The sequence below is a fragment of the Podarcis filfolensis genome, assembly GCF_964270895.1.
Source record: "Podarcis filfolensis genome assembly, chromosome: 4".
NCBI lineage: Eukaryota > Metazoa > Chordata > Lepidosauria > Squamata > Lacertidae > Podarcis > Podarcis filfolensis.
In genome coordinates this window covers 64699316-64721816 of record NC_139607.1, presented here as the reverse complement: position 1 = coordinate 64721816, position 22501 = coordinate 64699316, and the positions used below count along the sequence as shown (strand labels likewise).

At 42.5% G+C, this 22501-nt stretch overlaps 3 protein-coding genes across 13 annotated transcripts in view; 1 reads left to right on the top strand and 2 right to left on the bottom strand.

Moving 5' to 3' along the window:
- The window catches only part of DCAF6 (DDB1 and CUL4 associated factor 6), a 45381-nt gene extending 41304 nt beyond the window's left edge, over positions 1-4077 (bottom strand). For 2 of the 10 annotated variants that reach the window (XM_083611533.1, XM_083611536.1), the window contains exon 1: positions 3796-4059. Coding sequence is in view for 4 of the 10 variants with exons in the window: in XM_083611530.1 (XP_083467656.1) it covers positions 3412-3505 (94 nt within the window). In the remaining 6 variants the exon portion in view is untranslated. Of the gene's footprint in view, positions 1-3411 lie in introns of all 10 variants that reach the window. The other 8 variants (XM_083611528.1, XM_083611531.1, XM_083611530.1 and 5 more) reach the window with 7 other exon arrangements.
- Positions 4078-4135: 58 nt separating this feature from the next.
- MPC2 (mitochondrial pyruvate carrier 2) lies at positions 4136-13873 on the top strand. Its single transcript, XM_083611792.1, has 5 exons — positions 4136-4516; positions 8830-8870; positions 11255-11339; positions 11702-11813; positions 13639-13873. Exons 1-5 carry the CDS (start codon positions 4411-4413, stop codon positions 13676-13678), a joined length of 384 nt encoding a protein of 127 aa, XP_083467918.1. The 5' UTR covers positions 4136-4410; the 3' UTR covers positions 13679-13873.
- A 5947-nt stretch (positions 13874-19820) lies between these two features.
- LOC310761817 (myelin protein zero-like protein 1) overlaps positions 19821-22501 on the bottom strand; it is a 29003-nt gene continuing 26322 nt past the window's right edge. For both annotated transcript variants that reach the window (XM_083612016.1, XM_083612015.1), the window contains exon 6: positions 19821-21806. Coding sequence is in view for 1 of the 2 variants with exons in the window: in XM_083612015.1 (XP_083468141.1) it covers positions 21705-21806 (102 nt within the window). In the remaining variant the exon portion in view is untranslated. The remainder of the gene's footprint in view (positions 21807-22501) is intronic.

Below are 22501 nucleotides of genomic sequence, written 5' to 3'. Positions count from 1 at the left end.
AATCATAGTCAAAAAGTTGAAACCAAAAGAAAAGTAACTGAAAGCCCAGAAAACGTATTATTGTGGCAGCAAAAAAGGTATCAAAGAAGGCACCAGGCAAATCTTGCTGAGAAGAGAATTCCAAAGGCAGGACATCACAAGTGAAACAGCCTACTCTCCCCACTTGTCACCCCCTCACCTCAGAAGATGGGAACACAGAGAGGTGCAAATCGCACAATGATCTAGATGCACTGGCCTACTAGCTGTGTAGCCGGCATACCTCCAAATGCCCTTGTCCAAAGCTGTGTAATCAATAATTAGTAAAGATATCTAAGAAATTATGAGGTATGGTCCAACTGGCTGGTCCCTATCAAAAATCTGCAGCTGTATTTTGTACTAGCTCATTACTTAACAGTATTCAAAGGCAGTCCTAAACAAAACACATTGCTGCAGTGTAATCTGGATTATACCAAAATACTGATAACTTTCTACTGCACTTCTATCTACAATAGGCCTCAGCTGGTAGAAAGCACTTTGAACCACATGGGCATCAGTGACAAAGTTGGATCCTAGAGTATTCCCAAGGTGCTTTAATATATCACTGCTCTTTCCTCCCATACAGATTTGAGTTTAGAAAGCTGCTTCATACTTTCTCATTGCTCAGTGTGGCATTGAAAGTGTGGCAATTAAATAAAGCTATGAATACCTACACTACTACAAATGCAGGTTTGTTAGAAAATAAGTACAATAGGAATAAAATAGGTAATTTCAGGCTTGAATATTGGTTGCTGATTTAACTCAGGCTACAGGTGGCTATTTTAATTCAAAATCAGTTACTGTGAACACAATATAAATATGCTTTTAAATTCCAAATATATAGCATCACATAGCCAAACATTACCTACAATTATTATTTTATATCCCAAACACATAACCTACAATTAGAAACAATTTCTTTGACAAAGGCTGTGACAAACATATTTTTCAAAACTGTGTTTATTTCAGTTCCTTTATCCAATAGCAAATTTTGTTTCCTTCATCTACATGGTTGGGGACACCATAGGTGAATGAGTCCACTCGCCACTTTAAGAACAAAAGAGAGGACAAGAAGGCTTATAGATTTAGCTACTTGCTTTACAGATTCTCAAACACTTTAGGTGATTACTTCAGTAAAGAGTGGCCTATGAAACTTATATAATTCTACATGTCTCTAGGATTTGATGTTCTCTGGGGGAAAGGTCAATTCCTTCAAAATGTTAACAAGTCAATATAAAGTACATTTTAACAGATTTCTCAGCCACAATGACTGAGGAATTTCAAAATTGTTACTGAATTAACTTGTATGTGTCAAGATATAAAAGTATAGCATTTTAACATATTTTGACTCTAAATCTGCAACAAGATAACATAAAATGACTGTATAAGCAACCATTTGATGCAAATCAATAGAGAATGGGGCTCAGCTGTACTATTTATTACTGTAATGAAAAACATGAAGGTGTAAATAAAATATAACAAAGAATACATTGAAACTTTATGTCATACACATCTAAAAGTTATATTGGATCAAAATACACAAAGGAGTTCTCTCATCTTAAGCACTCATTTCTAAATTAAACTAAACTTTCAAACAGTAAAACAAGGTAACATGCCATGACCCTCTCCAAAAGATCACTTAAAAAAAAGACATGGTCATCACTCTGCTCCTGTGCCCTTGCTGTAATACAGAAAAGAAAGCAAGAGCAGTGATGTAAAAAATATTTTTCAAGTGAGCTGTTTTTGGTGGTCTACGCAGTAAAATCTATGAAGACCTCTTTCGTCCAATTAAATAATAATTGAAATACATAGTCAATATTTCTGCAGTAATAAAGTACTTCTTTGAGCATTACCCTCCCCAATTCATTCCTACACTTAACACATGGTTATTAGTAACTTACACTTAGTTATAGCACTTAAGTTATCATCATAAGATAACTCTAGCCAATTAGATCTGTGATTCTATACCTAATGACAATGATGTCAATCAGACCATAGATAAAGAACAGAGTGGGGAAAGCTACTTGATAACGCCTTTAAATAGTCTTAAATTTCACTTTGAAGCCAATTCCCAGAGAAAGGGAGGTAATAAAACATGTGGGGGAAAGATTGTGGCACAAGTCCAAATCTAGTTGTGCTCTGGTGCGTATCACTGATGAATGCCTCACTTCCATCCATATCAAGCACAAGTTCAGTAGGAAGCGGATCAATGAAAGTCATGAGAACAAATATCCCTTGTAGACTGGTGCATTTGCTTTTAAACTATCAAATATATGTCATCATATTAATTTTCATCTACTTTTATTCAGCAATATGTTAAAGAACAGATTGAAGACCTCCAGTATTGGGTAAAAAAGTAAGCTGTCCTTGAGTCCAAAGAATATTAGGTTTGTATATAAAAAATCAAATTAAAATCGGGGGGAAATCCAATTTTTGTAGCAAAATTGTAATGCTTTCAGAAAATGCAGCGAAATTAGTATGTTTCTAATAGAAAAAGTGCAACATTTAACTAGCTATCACTGCCCAAGACAAACTTTACCCAGAATCCATAAATGATAGTTATTTATGTATGCAGATTTGTTAACACAAGCAAAAACAGCCAAACTTTTCTATGAATCAATATACCAGAAGCAATCACGTGCTACATTCTTCTTTGCAGGGAGTTGTGGGGGGGATCTATGGGAGGTACAGTTTTATGACACTTAAAAATGCCTTCAACAGTTAAATACATCCACAACCTGTTTAGCTCATGGCAATGGCAAGCAGAGACACTAAGCCATTCTGATTTCTCTTTGCGACTTTTTGCACGGGCTGGGGGTGCAAGTGTGTGAGAAAATTTATATATCATAGAATAAGTACTATCGAGTTCCAACTCAGCATCCAAAGATGAAGGGGAAGTTGCAGAAAGAGGGAGTGAAACGCCACTCCCCAAATTATTTCAGAAAAATCTCCGAGCGTAGTGCAAACGTGGGGGGGGGGGGAATTATCCGTGAAGAGAGACAAGCACACTAGAAATACTTCTGAACGTTTCGTGCCGTCGCAGTTCGGTTTTGCTTTTCCAAAAAGGACCCGACGCTCATTCCCACCCCCAGCCCCTCACGAAACCGTCGTGGAAACTTGCTGTATATACAAGGGAAGCGAGAAGAAGGACGGAATGGGGTCAGCTATTGAGCCGACCACCATAGCTGAAGGGCCGCCTCTTCTCCCCACCCCGCCCCGAGCGATGACCCGAGGAGAGGGCTGGGGGTCAGCGAAGCAGCCCCACCACAGCGCGCAACAACCCCGCCCGCCCTTCCCCTCAGCCGGAGAAAGAGGGGGGGCCAAGGGCGACCCACGACCACCTCAGTTTTCCCCCAGCGCCTCAGACCCCGCCCTCTCGCCCTTCTCCTTCCTCACCTAGGTATCGCCTCCGCAACAGGCCGGGCTCCTCCAGCCCCAAACTCCGCTGCCTCACATCCCACAGGAGGTGGGTACAGCAGCCCCGGGACATGGCACCGCGCGCTGACCAGGGGGATCCGACTCGCCGCCGCCAGCGACATCAGTCGCTGCCACTTGCTGAGGCCGCCCCCTCCCCCGCCTTCACCATGGAGACCCGCGTGCGCGCTTTACGCGCGCGTAACCACCACCACCACCACCCCACCGCTCAACAACAATATCACCCCTGTCGGGCTCCAGCAACGGCAGCCTAAGCCCCTCCCCCCGCTGCTCCTCTGCTCCTCCCACATCCAGGGATCCGCTCGCAAAGGATATCGCGAGAATTCACCCGGCCCCTCGTCCTACCGCCGCTCACGGTCACAAAAATGGCCATTGAGATGTCCGTGTCGCCGTTTAGCGGTCATCCCTCAGTACGGGTCTGGACACCGGGAGAAAGCCGCCTTATCGGCTTTTCTTACGCTTTCTGTACACGGGCTGCTCAAAGATGTCTAAGCAGGGGAGTTAAAAGGGCAACAACCACCACCCTTAACGAGCCTTTTCAAAACAAAACCCATCCTGGGTGAGGGCAAAGGAACATTGAAGGCGGACATGTTTGTTTTGGGAGCCAGGTCCCCGAAAGCTTTGCTTGAATCGTCATCAGTCATCGTCCGCCGCTCATACCGTCATAAAAAGAGGACGCCAATTGACCGCAAGAATGTCATCAACGTCGGGTGGCAAAGCCGGTAATGTCGTAGCTAGCCAATAACGCGAAAGCCAGCTGTTTAAGCCCCGCCTCTTGCTTCGTCCGTGAACAAATCAGAATCAGGAACAGCGGCTCGCCCCACCACCTGCTTCTGTTCGTGAGGAGGGGTTGTGGGTTTTTGTGTTTTCCCCCCTCCTCTGCTTAGACGGAGGAGAAGGAGGACGACGACAGGTCGAGCGGGGGTTTCGTTGCATCAGCCGCTGTCACCCGCACACAGAATGGCGGCCGCCGCCGCAGGGTTTCGTGCCTCTTACCACCGGTTCCTGGACCGAATCGAGCTCATGTTGCCGCCCCGGCTGCGTCCCTTGTACAACCACCCGGCAGGTATTTGAGGGGAGGAGGAGATGGGGGAGGTCGTTTCCTTGCTCGCCAGCTGGGGATAACTGGTGAAATGGTGTATGTGAAAGTGTGTGCGTGTGTTTGAGAGACAGAGAGAACCCTTATTTGTAAAAACGAATAATATATGCCTGGAAACCAAACAAAGCCCCCTCCCACCCTCCAGTGCCTCAGTTCCTATAAAAAATGTGAAAAATGTGTGCTTGTGTTGTATCTGGTCATTCTGCTCGCTCCAGACCAGGGACTGGAGTTCATCTCCCCATGGCCATTGGCCTTGGACCAGTTGTCATCTCTCATACTGGCCTACTTCACAGGATTATGAGGAGTAGGAAAAGGCCAGGGTGGGGACAGAATTCTTTGGCAAAAGAGTGGGGTAGAAATAAAATTTAAACGCCCCAGGTCAGAGTTGGTTAGTACTTGGAGACATGGCAAAGTAGATGGTTTAATCTCTGTCCTTGAGAACTCCTGCAAGGTGGTAGCATTTCTTCCATGGTGATGGGTGGGCAGGCTTTGTGGAGGTCTGAGTTGCAGTTTTTTGGCCGCCTTAGTGCAGCCTGAGACCAGCCCTTCTATGCTTCTGCTTCCTGCAGGTTAATTGTTATTGTCGTTAACAAAGGCTGCATAGAAGCCAAAGTTCTGTTTGTCCTCTTTGACACAGATGCTTCTGGGAAAACAAACTTTCCTTTCACTAGGAATGGTGAGAGATTTATTATGGTGACCAGATGCAAAGAGAAATTGCCATGTAGGGGTAAGAGAAGCTGCACCTGCTGAAAGTCCTCTTTCTGTGCTGCTATTTAAAATTCAAGATGCCTGTCCTTCATTGAAGCAGGTCAGCTTAGAGGATAAAGTTGGGGCTTTCCTACATGGCATGGGTCAATCTTGCAACTGTCTGCTCCTTTAAAAGATTATTTTCTTGTGAAGGGATGCTTCTTAGTCAGATTGCACCAGCTCCTCAAAAACTTGCATGTTCAGAAAGGATTCCCTGCAGTTCTGTTGCTTAGGGCCCACTAAAATCCAGAGGTGGCCTTAATGGTTGCCTAACCACAGAAATTATACAGTAGGTCCTAGAAAGGTAGCCGACTACTTTACTCCCACACACGTTGAAAGAAAAGCAGTGAGTTATAGGAAGTAATCCCTCCCCACACACACACACCATCCCTCATTTATCATATTGTCAGGAGATTCTCTTCTGTTCATTCAAGGGGCTTTTGAAATATAGGTTTTCAGTGGAAACTGCCATTAGGTCATTCTTTCTCAAAACTTCCTAAAACATTGTGATTCTTGGTGGCTGTCAGCAACCATACAACAACATAACTGGATAACAAAATAGTCTAAAAATTAGGAAACTGGTAGACTTGATTACAAATTCCTACTCTGTTGTTGACTTTTCCTCTAGACTGAATTTAACCATAATCACCCTTTGATTTACTTACTGGGGAAAGTACTGGTATTCTCTTATCATTACTTATAATCCATTTTTAAACATGCAGCTCTTTATCTTTCTTTTTTTATCTGCAACTGGCTTCTTTGGCTTCGCTATCTCTCCAGTGTGAATCCTTTAGAGGTCATTTGTAGATGGGCTTTATAAAAAGACAAAAATCAATTAACAAGATTATTTCTTCCTTTGCGACTCTTTAATGCAAGCCAGTTTGTGGTGTTTGGACAGAGGAATCACTTGTCATAAGATTTTCTGGTAGTTGCAAAAGCTAATCTTATCTATACTTCAGTAACTGCATTACTTAATTGTGGATGTAAATTCTCTGTGCAGAACATAACATGTTCCTGCATTATGCTACTTTATAGTCTCAGCTTTTATTGGGAGACTTGGATTCAGCAAAGTACTATGCCTCTTACACAAATGAAAAATACCATGAAAGGTGATTCAACTGATACCAAAGGCCTGATGGCAGAAACATTTATTTCTTGTGAAAGAAGCTTGCAGAAGGAATAAACCACTGTCTGTCAGGGAAGTGTGAATACAAATACTGAATTATATTAGTGCAAAACTTGTCATATTGTACTTTAAAATTGAAGTTGGGACTCTACTTCACATTCATGCAAATTTAAAATTAGTTTTGCATGTCATGACTTTAGTATAGTTCCTGACTTTAGATTGAGGACTATCTGATTCAGCGTTTGCTCTGGATTCTGTAGGTAGCAAATTACAGTGCTGCTCTAACTTACTCAATAGTGCTGAGGATTACTGACATAATGTTTGTGAAACATACCTTATGAGCAGTTCATATATTTGCTGTATTATTAAGGCTCTGAAGTAAAGTCAAGCAATGAAAGGAATACACTAAATTATTGTCAGGTGTTGCAGATTCCTTTCCTCACAATGTCATCTTCACTTTCTGGAAAAGGGGATTCATGGAATAATAGTTTACTGTCCACATGTAGCAAAAAGTTTATTCCAAAAAGCATTTCTTCAAGAGCTTCTGACAAATGTTGGCTCATTTTTAAAGGAAAGGATTTGACTAAAGATGTGGCTTAGTTTCATACCTGTTGAACTGAGTGTCCAAGTTTGAACTGCTGTTGGCATTCAGGCATATTTTCCAAATTTGCGTCATGTCCATGGTGCAGGTCAGTTTGATGGCCTAATTTGATAAGTGACATTTTACCTAGAATACAAGCTGCAGTAGCTGAGGAAAATCCTGTGACATCTGGTTTGTGAAACACCCTAATTATGTATACTTGTTTCAGTACTTTTTCTGTCTTTCACAATAGTTTGTCAGTCTTGCTAAAGGACATGAAAAGTTCTGAAAAGTAACCATCTCTGCTTTTCGTGACAGTTGCTATGCAATAGAAAGTTGGTGTTGGCAGCAGTACCACATGACTTGGAGCGTTCCATTTGTTCTTTGTGTAGCTCCTCTGAATAGAAAGCTCTTTAGAATTCCTCAAATGCATCAAGAATAACTGGGCTTCTGTCTTGCAAGAAATGTACAGATTGCAACAAATTTAAGTATATTTAGAAATAATGATTTTTTAAAAACAACAACCTGAATAATCCCATCACTGAAAGTAGCAACTTCATTTACCTACATAACATCTTGACTTAATGTTTCTCTCAGTTGCATAGCTTAACTTTAGAACAACTTCTATAGAAGTTCTTCTTCAAATCGGTACCAAAGTTTTGCAATGGTTTTGTAGTGAAATGACCACATCTTGCTGCACCTTCACAAGTGAGTAACTGTTGACTTGCAAGTTCTGCTTCCCAGAAGGCAATCCTAGTGAGCTCTTTGGGGCATCTTCTAAGTGTGTTTTAAACTTAATAGACACTAAAAAGAGAGTATTACCAACAATGTGAACTTGCCAGACAGTTGTCTTGTTGTTTAGTGGTTGTGCACCAGTCTCATACATTCATTGAAAAACAAAGGTGAAGAACAATAACTCTAGTATGGACCCACAATGAGTAAGACAGTAACCTAATTTTGGAGGTGCTGCAAAATGTGAGGGTTTTGCTACAAAGAGGGTTGGAGTGAGTCAAACAATGTTTCAAACAATGAAAAGTTCACATTGTACGGCAAAGTACTCTGTAAGACTTTGGTTTAATCTCTGAAGAAGAATGGCTCCAGAGAATTGTGAAATTGGCCATCACTTCCATAGGAGCGACATTGTTTTCTGCATTTCTTTTAATTACACCTCGAAGTGTTTGTAACCTTCAGGTGCTACAAAAAAGGTACAAAAGTAGTTTGAACAGGTCAGACAACAGAAGGTAGGAAGCAGAATATGCATTCAGCTTGGTGTCAGATTCCTCATGAAGTGCTTTGAATAGCGTTGTATAAGTATTATGATTGCACATAAGGAAAAATGGAGCAACAGACAATTGCAAAACCTGTGTTGCAAGAGAAAAGCAACTTTGTGGATCTGTTGTAGTTTTTGCGCTGTTAACAAGTACTGTACTAGAGACAGAAACATTTGTTCCTGACCCACACATAATGGGGCCCCCAGCTAATCATGGCAGAAAGTAGTGCCTGGTACCTCTGGACAAATGCCAGCAGTGTTGGGGCAGGGGATAATATTTCTTCATGTGTGTGGGTGTCATCTGCATTTTCTTCCACCACTTTGGTAAAACTGTCCTTTGTGTCATAACTCCCATTTCCTGTTTTCAGATATTTGATTGCACCTCAGCAGAAGAGCTTTTATCACTTCTCCCCTGTGCTGTAGTGTAAAACATAACAATCCTCTTGGTGCATGTGCATCAAGGCTACTTGCTGTTTTAATAATTCACACAAGTCAGTGGTTTTGTGCAAATCGTCACACAGCAGAATCATGTATCTAATGAAATATTTCTCTTTCAGGTCCTAAAACAGTGTTTTTCTGGGCCCCTATTATGAAATGGGTAAGTTGAGAAGAGGTTTGTACTATTGACATTTTTTTGTTGTGACTGGCCATTGCTAGTAATTATCACTATTGTACTGCATTTCATTTGCTTCTGACCTCACTGTTTTACACTTCTCCCCCACTCAATACATGTAGCTCAAGATAACACTTCATACATCTGAAAAGAGTGTACTGTAGTCTACAAAAGCCTATGTCATAATAAATTGGTCAGTATTTAAAGTGCCACAAGACTCCCCACCCCCAAAAAATGTATTCCACTCTGTTTCCTCCCTGGAGCCCTTTGTGGGAGACGGGCAGGCTATACATGAATAAAATAAATTGTGGTGCATGTATTTTAATGGAACCTGACTAAAAATAATTATGTTGTTTGTATATATAGACAGACAACTCTTTCTTCTTGCCTGAATTCTGCTGGTCCATGAGAAGCATTTGGATATGTTGGAAGAAAGATGTAGAAATAAATCCCACCTTAATTGTGTTGAAATGCCATCTGACAGTTTAGCAGAAATTTCTACTAAACTAGGTACTAACACTGCATGTCTTCTCTCTGAACTAGCATAGTGCTATTTTGTTGCACCTGTACCTACAACCATGGCATTGGCGACTTTATATAGTCACTAGTTGGAAGCCACTAATATCAGTAGGACATACATTTAATATAAATACAGCAAGACTGCTTATTGGAATTGGGAAACACAACTTTCCAGTTCTTAAATACTGCATTTGGTTTTGATGCACAAAGCCCTTGAAATACATAGGCCTTGATATTTCAAGGGCCATTTGCTTCCACGTGAACTTTCCTGTGTAGTATGATCTTCTGCTCAGTGTCCTAACATTTTGAGGCATGGTGAGTGGGCATGAAGTGCAGGGTCTTTTCAGCTGTAGCACCTTTATTCTGCAACACTCTCTCCTTATTAATTCCCAAGTATTCACTGATGCTTTAAGTGACAAGAAATCTGTACTGTCTTGTCTAGCAAGTCCCAAAGCTTTTAGAAAATATTTCCTGCCCAATATGTTAATTAACTCAAACAACTCTTAGCTGGGTGTCAAGTTCCTCTGGGACCAGCCTTGTATAATTGCCATCTTTTTCCTGTGGACACGAATCTCTTTGCACTTTTTCAGTTAAAACAGGCCAAGCTTCTTTGCTTCATCTGTACAAGTATGGAATGTCTGGGACAATGGGCAATGCTTCTTCATCAATCAATTATAGTGTGTTTGAAGCCTAATAATACCAGATACACTCAGCAGTGGCAATCACATATTTTGACCTGTGTAGCACAGGATAAAGGCAAAACCCTTATCCCTGAAGTAGCACATTGGAGGCTTTCTGAAAGCAGCAAGAACTCTTGCTCTTTCAGTTGCAGTAGTACAAGCCACTATTTGTACCTCACCTACTTAATCCACTCAACAGGATTAAGAATCACAAGATTCAGCTGGCTGTCCAAACCAGCTAAAAATTATTATTTGTCTCCACCAACTTTTCCTCCCATGTAACATGTCCCCTAAACATGGGAGTTACTCTGGCTCTTAAATTGTGAAGTGCATGAACTATAGTAACGGTTGTTGTTGGAATCCGTCTGTCTCAGGAGACACTGGAGTGCGCCTCCGGGGCTGAAGTCAAACCGCTGTGTTAGCAGCACCCAGCTGACCTCCCTAGAGCATAAGCCTGGGCAGTGTGTATGGGGGTCCTGGGCTGCCCAGACAACAAGACCTCCCTCTTGGCCTTGCTGATGTGGTCCAAAGGAAAGCAGAGCAATATGTCTGGCACCAGCTTGGCTGCAGGAATTGCCGGAAGGAGGTATACAAGATGCCATCCAACCGTCTTAGGGACACCACTCTGAATTTGTGTAGGGTTTACTGCTTAACCTTTTCTTCTCGCAAAGATCTCCCACAAAGCAGCAGAGGTATAGGATCTGAGTTTTCCTTCTCCTAGATGGGCTGCCTTCCCAGACTGACAAGCCCCATCTGCCCTCTCACTTCCTGCTCCAGTACATGCAAAATCTACCTTCTTGACCGTTGGACCCACTATTGGTCTCATTCGCTCAATCTACCAGAGCCTGGCTTTGCATGCAGGGGAAGTTCCTAACACACTGAGGGTTTGAGACTCATTGGTTACCTTCACCTGGTTTAGCCAGCCATTTGAAGCCATTCCTAGGGTGTGGCTACTGTTGCATGCTGATAGCTTCTAGGAGCCACAAGTGAGAGTCAAGTGCAGAGTGGGGACCAGAGATGAACAAACTACCCCAGAATGAGCACAATGTCTTCCTCACCAGAGGTGCTACTGCTCCCCAACACCCCATAACTCCCATTGACTAGGTTCTAATTAATGAAGACACACTGCTATAATACTGCACTAAAGCTGGCTGCTACTTCCTTTTATAGGGCTTGGTATGTGCTGGAATGGCTGATATGACCAGACCAGCAGATAAACTCAGCACATCACAATCTGCTGTGCTAACGGCCACAGGTATGTTTATTCTCACTTTGCTGTTAAATATTTTTTAATTAAATGTTAAAAAAATCATCAGCTGATAATAGAAGTTGTGGAGGAAAGAACCAGTTATTGCTTCCATGTAACACATTATGGATTGGGATGCCAGTTCCTAGTGCTGCCATCTTCCATTCCAAAAGTGTGGGGGGGGGGGAGAGATAATTGGCTCATAAATAACTGAGAACACTCAACTTGAATGGCATAAGCATGAAGTTTTCTATCATGTTTAGATAAAACTTTGCTCCAAATCTGAACATCTGATACTACAATCATTGTTGACCTTTGGTACTAATAAATCTACTTGATATTAAACTTTTGCTTTCTTTGTGATCCAACAGGTCTTATCTGGTCAAGATATTCTCTAGTTATTATTCCTAAAAACTGGGGTCTCTTTACAGTTAACTTCTTTGTTGGCTGTGCTGGAGGTTCTCAGCTATACCGTATATGGAGGTAGGTATGGCAAGTAGGTCAGAAGACTTTACGTTGTAGCCTATTCTAGGATCTGTTCTTCAGACTGGCTGAGCCGCTTTTTTCACTTTAGGGCTTCTCAACCTTTTTCCTGGCATGACTCATTTGCTTTAACAGTACATGAAACATCCAATGTTCTGTCATGGGGAGTGATGACGGAGAAACTTCATTTGCTGCCATGCTACTCAAGGCATGGCAACCAAGAGGCTTGTTCCCACACCTTTCCCTGTGAGACTTCTCAGTCCCCAGTCTAAACCATTGTATTTATCAATATCCAGGCTTTATTTGGCTTGTGCAGTGGAAATCCCCCCGCCTATCCTTGCCAGGCTCTTAAATCCTTCTGCACTATTCTTCTTCTTCCACCTGCTTCCTGCTCCATTTCAGCATCTGCAGTAACTATCCTATATGAAGTTGGGCGCTGGCAACCCTCTCCTCCCTTTAGGAATTGTGGCAAATCCCACACTGTCAGATCCTTAGCCCTGACTGCCTCAGTAAGATATAACATGATAGCCCTCTGACTCCCCTCCCAAGCCTCTACAGTTTGAGAAACTGTTTTGAAGCCATGCAACTGTTGCCCTGGCCCTCCTGCCAAAACATAGTTGTAGAGTGGATGTAGAAGCTTCTTAAGCATTATCCCTCACTGATCCAAATCACCAGTGGTTATACTTAATATCCTGGTAAAATAGATCACAATTGGGTATAGCAGTCCATTTGCATCAGGTGTTGTGCTAGTCTATATTCTGTCTTGAGTATTGGAACTGCAACAGTTGTAAAGGCAGAAGCCATCCTATAGCAAAGTGTTAGGTATAAAGAATAAGCATCAGTTGTAGCTAGTTTAAATATGTCCTAATCTAAAGCTTCCTAGTAGCATTTAGAATAAACCTACCTAAGTTTATTTTCTATTCTTAAGGGTTCAGCATTCTAGAAAGACTAGTTTGTGTACACAGCAAAAATGTTTGGTGAGGATGGGCAGCAATGCTTACTTGGCCTCCTGGCACCAGCATCACTGAAGATTACTGGGAGGGGAAGAGAAAAGGTGTAGCGGTGGGGAGGTTGGAACAGTGTGAATGCCAAATGCCTTCCTTATCCTTTCTCCCTTTCCCAAAAACCACAGTGTTGCCAGTGCAGGGTGGCCAGGTAAGTGCCCCTGACTGCTCCAGACACACAGTGATTGTTCCTCTAGCTTCTAGGTGACACCAAAACAGTTAAGCAGGAGCATTTTTTGTATCTTTACTTGATTGAGTGGAGTCCTTGGGTAGAGGAGACTCGGTCCATGCCAAATGAACAAACACCTTGAGTTGCACTGCAGGCACTTTTAAAAACCAGTGCAGATCAGCTGTAATATTTCCAAAGATTACCTATATGCCTTCTCCCAAGTTTTAACATAGAATAATTAAGTTACTTTTCAAATAGTGCTTAAAGGGGATTTACATCTTAAAAGGTGGCTGACAAATATTTGTGAAGTTGTAAAAGAGACAGGGTTTCAAAAGCAGATATCCTACCTTGCAACAGTAAGTGCTCCCTCACTTTGTGTCTGGTTGTAAACAGAGCAAACGCTTCCTTGAAATATACCCCCCCCCCCAAAAAAGTCAACAATGATCAGAAAACATGTAAGGGGAGGAGGGAAAAGCTGCTTCTGTCACTGCCCCCTCCTCTGCCACAGTCAATAGTAGTATATGATATCCTAACCTTGGCAAAGAGCAACCCCTCCTTGGAAGCACATGCACCCAGATCGTGTCTGGGAAAGCTAAAATATGTAACCTAAACCTTGAATTGTAACCATAATTGGCTATTCTTTTTCTGACAGGTATAACCAAGACCTAAAAGCCAAAGAACTGGAGAAGTAGAAATTCAAGCTCAGCTCCTCAGATCTCATCTGCAAAGCAACTTCCCAAGGGACCTAGATTTAATCTTGTTCATTTTGCCCTGTGTGAATTTTTACTAAAGTTGGTAGAGCATGTTTTTTTCTATAAGTTTAGAAAGCAGTCTCTTTACATGGAAATAAAACCTTCTACTAAACAATAAAACCTTAAGCTACGTAACGTTAGTAGGTTTTTCCTGATCTTAAGGGCTGTGAGCAGTGGTTGTGGTTGCAGAATACCCCTTCCTCCAAAACTGCCCTTTCGGTAGCATTTGATGCAGTGTATGGAGTTGCAGCTGTTGGGGGTAGGTTTGGTGATACTTGGGCACACACATCTTTTTGGCAAGAGGAACTACCTTGTGCATGAAGGTGCTACTGGACCAACTTGATTTACATTTTTCATGCCACAGTTAAGTCATGACTAAGATGTTGAAGATGGAAAAATACTTAAATTCATAATATGCTTTGTGTGATCCCTCCGCCTGAAATACAGAAGGTAAACATTTTAGATTAAAATCAGTATCTTCAGATGGCAGAACGGTTGGAGCAGTGGTCAGTTTTCTGAAGTATAATCAGTGCTGAGCTATACTAAGTTCTGTACTGCTCGGGGGGACGGGATCCTAACCATTATTAAATGCCCACTGCTGGGTCACAGTAATCTAAGGTATGTCACAGCAGCACCACACCTACCTAAGCGTAGGATAAAAAGTTGTGGATCCCAAAGCAGTTTGGCCTCACTGTGGGTTGCAGTCCTAAAAAGGTTGAAGAAGACAACTTGTACTCTAGTCCTTCAAAAGTTAGTTAACGACCAGCTAAATTAGGGTAAGCAATGCAGTGGCCTCCAGATGTTGGATCCCAGTTGCCAACAACCCCAGCCAACATAGTCAAGGATAAGAGTTGCAGTCCAGCAACATCTTTCTCAACCTTTGAGTCCAAATCCATCCCAGACTAGCAGGACCAGTGGTCAGGGATTATGAGTTTTGGGACCCATGGTTGAGAGAAGCTGATTTGTAAAAACTTCCTCAAATGTAAAAGCTTTCCTGTGAGGCTAGAAAATGTGGCTCCTACCACGTGCTTTAATATATGGGGCTGAAAAGCATCCTGGAAATGGTGGTACATGACTATGTAGCTTTGTTTCCAGGGGGTGTACACAAAACTAGCCTTTAACTCCAATTTTAAAAAGGTACTTTAAAAAATAATAATACACAGACCATGCTATATTACTGTAAGTTTAAATGTGAAAACACTTGGAAATCTTGTAACAGATGTTTTGACCAAATTTATAATGTTCGTTTTGTAAGTTAGCAAGCAAATTGTGAATTTGGATGGGGTCAGTTTGCCCATCACTAGTAATGGCTAGGTTAATGGAAGAGCATGAGTGTAGTCAGGGGCTACTCCTGAAGCATATTCTCCTATACTGAGCACTATGCACTGTGCTAGATTGAGCACTTGCAGTCAAAGCTGAATCTTGGCTTTGTAGCAGAAGTATGTGAAAGGCAAAGGCAATTCAATATCTCATGCTTGACAAATTATGAAACACGCAACAGACCACTAATGGAAAAAGTGTATTAAAATATTCACAAGAGTACAATAGAAAACATGTAAATATCCAATGTGATGTGTGTCCAACTTAGAAGCAAGTCAAAACAAGTATGTTACCACTAGTTCCTGCTTTAACTTTACAGAGACCTTGTAGAACAATCCCTTGCCCAAAATTATACACCTATTTTATAGGTGTTTACCCCTTTTGCCCCACCCCACCAATCTAGCAGCATCATAGTGTGGTGCCCTCATAGTGGTGCTTTCCAGAAGGTAGCCAACTGCCTGTGCAGCAGCTGCATTTGAGAACATAGGGAAAGAAGGAAAGGAGACTGTACAACAACTTAATACAAAATGCAATTCCAGTTTTTTAAAAGTGCAGAAACAAGGTAGAAAAGGGCTCAGTAGCTGCATTCTGTGGAGTTGTATAGAGCCAAAGGAGATCTTGATAAGAAGGTCCAAGGGTTGGGGAGCTAAGTTTCACAAGTGGGAGTCCTTTGTTAGATCTTGATTGCCTTTCACAGAAAAGGGCATCTAAATTGAGCACCATAGGAAAATTGCCCTTTCACTGAGGCGTCTCCTAGATTTTAACTAGGAAACAGTTTTAGTAAGGGGGGATGAAACTTCTACCCATCACACACAAATAGAAAAATGTGGTTTTAAAAGGCTTGGTCGATACAAGAATAAGGTAAAACTCTGAATGAGACTTGACAGACAGACTTCAAGGCTCATCTGTTGATGACTGAACACCTGCTCACTTCACCAGAACAACTGACTGTACACAAAAAGGAAAGCCTTTGGAGTTTTGTGAATACAGAGCAAGTTACAAGACAGATGATCACCTCAACTACTTCAAATAATTAAGACAAAACTTTTTATAGTTTCCCTATTCACACTGAAATGTTGATACTGCAGACCCACAAAGCACTCTAGCAAGAGACAAAGCTTCATGAACAAATAAGATAGAACTCCTACAGTCTGAACGATCTTCCCCAAACCCTACTGGGATAAAAGCACCCTACCTATTCAAACATGGTTATCTGCCATGAAGAACTTCTATTGAACAATATTCTACTGAGATGAAACATGAGGGGTACAGTTGTTAAGGAGTCAAAACCTAGTAGCAACACTAGCCTCTACTTGCCTTGTCTCTCTCTCTCTAAAAAAAGGGCACTGCACCTCCACTAATATTGATGGCAAACTGGTTTTTAACAGGGTTAGACCACACTTTTAAGTTAGAAAATACACTATTTACAAATAAGATTATAACATGGATCATACTTCAGGCATGTTAAAGGATGTAAATCCTCAAGATGCCACAATTTCTCATGAATAGAGGTTTTCAGCTTGAACAGCTACTAGGAAAAGTCACACTTGTTCCAATTTTACTGTTCAAGCCACGTAACTTCTGTCGGGGGAAATGTAGCCCCTTTAGGGTTCTTGTGCTTGCCAAGTTGTCTGCCACTAAACTCAGAAGAGGAGCAACAAATGAGAGGACAACAAACCCAAATTCTCTCCTGCACTATAAACCATATTCAGACTCCTTTCAAAATGCTGAAAAACAGGTTCATGTCACACACAAAAAGGTCATCATGCTGCCAGCTCCAATTGCTGATGAAGCAAAGTGTCAAGAGTATCAGGCAAAGATGAAAGAAGAAAGAAAAAATAGTGACTTGCTTTTCTAGTAATAAGGTGCTAGAATTAAAAGATTACGTTAAGTTCTATAATATTCTGAAAACATTGAATAATAAATTGTTTTCTCCTACACAGCTCATTTGGCTGCAAGCATTCACAAGTCGCTGTAGTTTGCATCAGATCAAAGTATGCAGAGTAGTGTTTAGTTTCTCGTTATAATTGAAGCAAGTCTTTCCATTAAGTTCTTTTTTTCTGGCATTCCTCATTTATTACTTATACCCTACCCATCTGGCTGGGCCTCCCCAGCCACTCTAGGCGTCTTCCAACAGAATATTAAATACACGATAAAACATCAAACATTAACAACTTCCCTAAACAGGGCTGCCTTCAGATGTCTTCTAAAAGTCAGGTAGTTGTTTATTTCTTTGACATCTGATGGGAGGGTGTTCCACAGGGCGGGTGCCACTGCCAAGAAGGCCCTCTGCATGGTTCCCTGTAACCTCACTTCTCACAGGGAGGGAACTGCTAGAACGTCCTCAGCGCTGGACCTCAGTGTCCGGGCTGAATGATGGGGGTGGAGATGCTCCTTCAAAAATACTGGGCCAAGGCCGTTTAGGGCTTTAAAGGTCAGCACCAACACTTTGAATTGTGCTCAGAAATGTACTGGGAGCCAGTGTAGGTCTTTCAGGACTGGTGTTATATGCTCTTGGCAACCACTCCCAGTCACCAGTTTAGCTGCTGCATAATGGATTAGCTGTAGTTTCCGGGTCACCTTCAAAGGTAAGCCCCACATAGAGCGCATTGCAGTAGTCCAAGTGAGAAATAACTACAGCATGCACCACTCTGGCGAGACTGTGGACAGGTAGGGTCTCAGCCTGCATACCAGATGGAGCTGGTAGACAGCTGCCCTGGATACGGATTTGACCTATGACTCCATGGACAGCTGTGAGTCCAAAATGACTCCCAGGCTGCACACCTTGTCCTTCAGGGGCACAGTTACCCCATTTAGCACCAGGGAGTCCTCCACACCTGCCTGCCCTGTCCCCCCAAAACAGTACTTCTGTCTTGTTAGGATTCAACCTCAATTTGTTAGCCGCCATCCATCCTCTAACCACCTCAAGACAGTCCCACAGGCCCTTCACCGCCTTCACTGGTTCTGATTTAAAAGAGAGGTAGAGCTGGGTATCATCCGCATACTGATCAACTTTCAGCCCAAACCCCCTGATGATTTCTCCCAGCCCTTCATATAGATGTTAAAAAGCATAGGGGAGAGGACGGAACCCTGAGGCACCCCACAAGTGAGAGCCCAGGGGTCTGAACACTCATCCCTCAACATCACTTTCTGGACATGGTCCAGAAGGAAGGAGCAGAACCACTGTATAACAGTGCCCCCAGCTCCTCTAGACGGTCCAGAAGCATGTTATGGTTGATGGTATCAAAGGCCGCTGAGAGATCCAGCAGAACTAGGAAACAGCTTTTACCCTTGTCCCTAGCACACCGGAGATCATCAACCAGCGTGACCAAGGCAGTTTCAGTCCCATGATGAGGCCTGAATCCCAACTGGAAGGGATCCAAATGGCCCGCATCCTTCCAGGCATGCCTGGAGTTGTTCAGCAGCCACCCACTCAGTCACCTTGCCCGAGAATGGAAGATTTGAAGCTGGGCGATAGTTGGCCATATTGGCCGGGTCTAAAGAGCTTTTTTTAAAGAAGCAGTTTCATGACTACCGTATTTTTCGCTCTATAGGACGCACTTTTTCCCCTCCAAAAATGAAGGGGAAATGTGTGTGCGTCCTATAGGGCGAATGCAGGCTTTCGCTGAAGCCTGCAGAGTGAGAGGGGAGACCCCGCCGCCAGCCCCGCAAGCTCCAGGGACAGCTGGGAGGCGCAGCGCGTCTTCCCGCTGTCCCCGGACCTGATCTGAAGGCGGGCGGCGGGGAGAAGAGCGCTTCTCCCCGCTGCCTGCCCTGCAAGCTCCGGGGACAGCTGGGAGGCGCAGCGCGTCTTCCCGCTGTCCCCAGACCTGTTCTGCAGGCGGGCGGCGGGGAGAAGAGCGCTTCTCCCCGCTGCCTGCCCCGCAAGCTCAGGGGACAGTATACACCACAAGAGGTAGCTGCAAAGCAGAGTGGCCCAAATTCTACCTTGTGTGGTCTACATTTGTTTTTAGCTGGAACCCTTATGATCCACTGATGTGTTTTACATTAATAAAGCAAGAATGCATATTCAGGGTGTCTTAACCGTTAAGGCATAGCTTATCTGCATTATGTGATCCTCCTGTTTAACAGCGTAAGATGTTCTCCATCAGACCACAATCCACCTAGTCCAACATTCTTTGTGCACACAAAACATCCCAGTAACCCACCAGGTGCTAGGTGGTCAACCAGGAGTTTGCAGACCACCATGGGACTGCAATCTGTCAATCTACCTTCTGCCAACCCCTGTTCTGAAGAGGGCAAGGAGACCAGTGCAGTACTGGAGAAAATTTAAAAAACACCTGAAGTTTTTTTCAGTCCCACCCTCACTCCCCAACTGAATAAAGATTGAAAAGTCAAAAGGAATTCAACAGGCTCCTTTCAACAGTGACACTAAATGAGCATTAAAAGAGCAGCCTCAGAAAACTAATCAACCTCTAAATGGCACGTGGGTGTATTCAGATTAGCATTAAGTGTCACTTTTCATTAACTTTTGTCTCTCACTGTTCAAGACAAATCTTCACAAGTTGCTCATTCATCTACACTCCTGCAACGTTTTTGTTTTGTAGGGGGCGGGGTGCAATTCTAGGATGAATATGTGCAGTTGTGCATAAGACGATGAGCCTACTGGGTCAGGCCAGCGGCCCATGTAGCCCAACATCCTGATCTCACAGTGGCCAATGAAATGCCTGCAGGAAACCTGCCAGCCCCAGTAAATGATGTACTGCATGCAAAAACCAGTAGGGGAAGGTGAGACTAATAATGGCATTGCCAATTTCATTTACGGTAAAAGAAAATAAGACAAGCAGTACCCAAGGCATCTATGATGAATGGGTGCATGTGTACAATGGCATAATTTCACTGTTTAGAAAGGAGAAAAACTCCAATAAAGCTTCAGTGAACACCAGCACTTCAGCCCTGTCCAGGTTTTCTTAGACTCAAGTGCCACCAAGTTCAAGGGAACTTACTTTCCTAGTAAGTATATTTAGGACTGCAGCCTAAGTCTACTGAGATCACAGGAGACAGCAGTAAAGATGGCCTTAGCACAGAAAAGTCGGTAATTGAAGCCTTCTAATTTTTCTATTTTGGAAAAAGAATCCATTAAGGAACAAGGGATTAATGCTCATACAGGCATACCTCATTTTAGCAGTGATCCTGCTGTGGAAATGCACTCACCACATTTGGGCAAAAGTACAATGTCCCCTCCTCTTGGCCCAAGCTTTAGGGAAAGCCTGCTTGTTTGGCTCTGCAGAGTGCTGACTGGCCAGCCTTTGGGTCAATCATAAAGTTTCATCTGCTACCATTCACACTTTCTTATACTTTTAAGAAAACTCCACTGCACAGATAAACATGCAAGGGCCTTGGGAAGAGGAGGAGGAGGAGGAAGAGAACCGGACAGCCTGTCTGAAACAATGAAGAGGAGGAGGAGGAGGAAGAGAACCAGACAGCCTGTCTGAAACAATGGTTTGAGGCAGGAAGGGAGGACAGAACAGCAGGTGATTTGGAGGTTGTGTGCCCTTACAAGAATAATAGAGCAGCAACAGAGAAGAGCTAACCCCACAGTAGAGAAATCCACAGTCCTTTCTGTTTGAAGGTAAATCTGCAGTCTGAGAATGAGTAACAATAGAATCTTGGCCCTCACCTCTTGAAACAGGAAGTGTACTACTGGCCTATTCTATCATATATGGCTTCCATGAAGCACTCCCCTCCATGGAATTAGATAAAACAGTAAGAGGTAACTTGTAAATTCTAACTTTCTTTCTGCAACAGCTACATCCCAATAAGCCTTACTAAAAGCAGCCCAATGTAAGGGTATTCTAGAAAGCCATATTAGGATCAGACTAAGTTCATTCAGCACCACTTCACTACCCTATTTTCTTCAAAGACAAAACTGAATACCACTTTTATTGCAGAAAAATCACCAGCGGGAAATAAAAATTAGAGGGACTTCTTGTTAATGCTTCATGATTGAAATGACCAAATGAAAATGTCTAAAAGCTATTGGGGTGGGGAGCGCGCTGCGCCAAAAAGAGACAAAGGTTAGTTAATGCCCTGAAGATAGAACTTTGGCTTCAGCCAATACGAGGACCAGGCTGGAAACTGAAGGCAGGGGAGGGCTTTCCGACCCTACTGTAGAAAGAGGTAAGTGGGAATTGGGAATGAAAGACAGGAGTGAATTTATATGAAACTGTGTGGAAAGCACCAGAATAGGAAAAGAGAATCCTCATGCAGAAACACTTATCCTCAAGTCTATTTCATCAAAAGAAATCAATCTTGTAAAAAACAAAGTATCAAATCCATTAGACTATCCAGGAATTTTCCAGTTTTTCCATAGAACAGAGAAATCACTTAAAGGTGTAATATGAATATTTGCTTTCTTCCTCTTATCCTAGATACAAAAAAAAAAAAATATTAGCAATTTATAAGCAGAATTCATATCATATTTCAACATGCAACATTGGTCTCAGTTCTGTACGATTTAAATAGACTATTTACACACAATACATATATAATCTCTTTCTCTCTGTATGCACATGCATTGGTCCTAGCCTAGGCATCAAAGGCCACATGTGAGTTCTCTGGGTCAATCTTCTTCAAGCGATTCCAGTTTGAATTTTTGTTTAGCTTTGGGTTGGTTGGGATTTCCTCAGTTCTTCCGAATGTCAGCATAGACGACAGATTCCGACTTGTTGATCTTGTCACTGTAACGCCCTCCAGAGTGATCTAACTGCGCATAAATTACTGGGCCCTAAAAAAAAGAAATACAGAGTAAGCAAACTGATGAAAGAGCATGATTCCTTCAGTACATTGCTGGCAGGAAGTGTAAAGACAAAATTAATCTTTAGATTAGGAAATTAATGAGCATTAAGCAAACAAAACACTATTAAATGTACACAAGACACACATTTTTCCCCTCTTTTATCTGTTTGGGTCTACCTATAAACTATGCAAGTCAAGTTGACTTTTTAAAGAAATTAATCTACTGCGATAAAGTCCTGCGAAAGAATCTGCAAATATTTTCTTATAGAAATCTGGCACTTCATTCTTCAGGTAGATGGAATTGCTTGTAGCCTTCAGAACAATTCACCGAACAACGGAGCAGAGAATGGATTGATATTTTGAAAGAGTGCATCAAGAATTCACAGTCCAGCTAAAATTAGCTCATTCAATAGGCTCCATTTGTGCTGAATCAGACAGGGACGTGTCACGCTAGCAGTATTTTTCTTGGGAGCTGCTGCAATATACTAAATTAAGACAACAGGTTGGAATTTTAAATTTCATCTACCACCTTGAGCAAATACAAGGCTGAAAATTGTGTTCCTCAAACTGCACTTCATCCAGATTGTCTTCACACTGACAATGGATCAGCTTTGGGGGCATACACACTCAAAGCACCTTTCCTCTTCTTTTAGCAGAAGCTGGTAAACAAACCAGGAAGACTTT

Coding starts and splice junctions, on each gene's coding strand:
- MPC2 (XM_083611792.1), top strand. CDS start 4,411: ATGGCGGCCGCCGCCGCAGGGTTTCGTGCCTCTTACCACCGGTTCCTG. Junction 11,340..11,701: donor TGCTGTGCTAACGGCCACAG/GTATGTTTATTC, acceptor GTGATCCAACAG/GTCTTATCTGGTCAAGATAT. Junction 11,814..13,638: donor CAGCTATACCGTATATGGAG/GTAGGTATGGCA, acceptor TTTTTCTGACAG/GTATAACCAAGACCTAAAAG.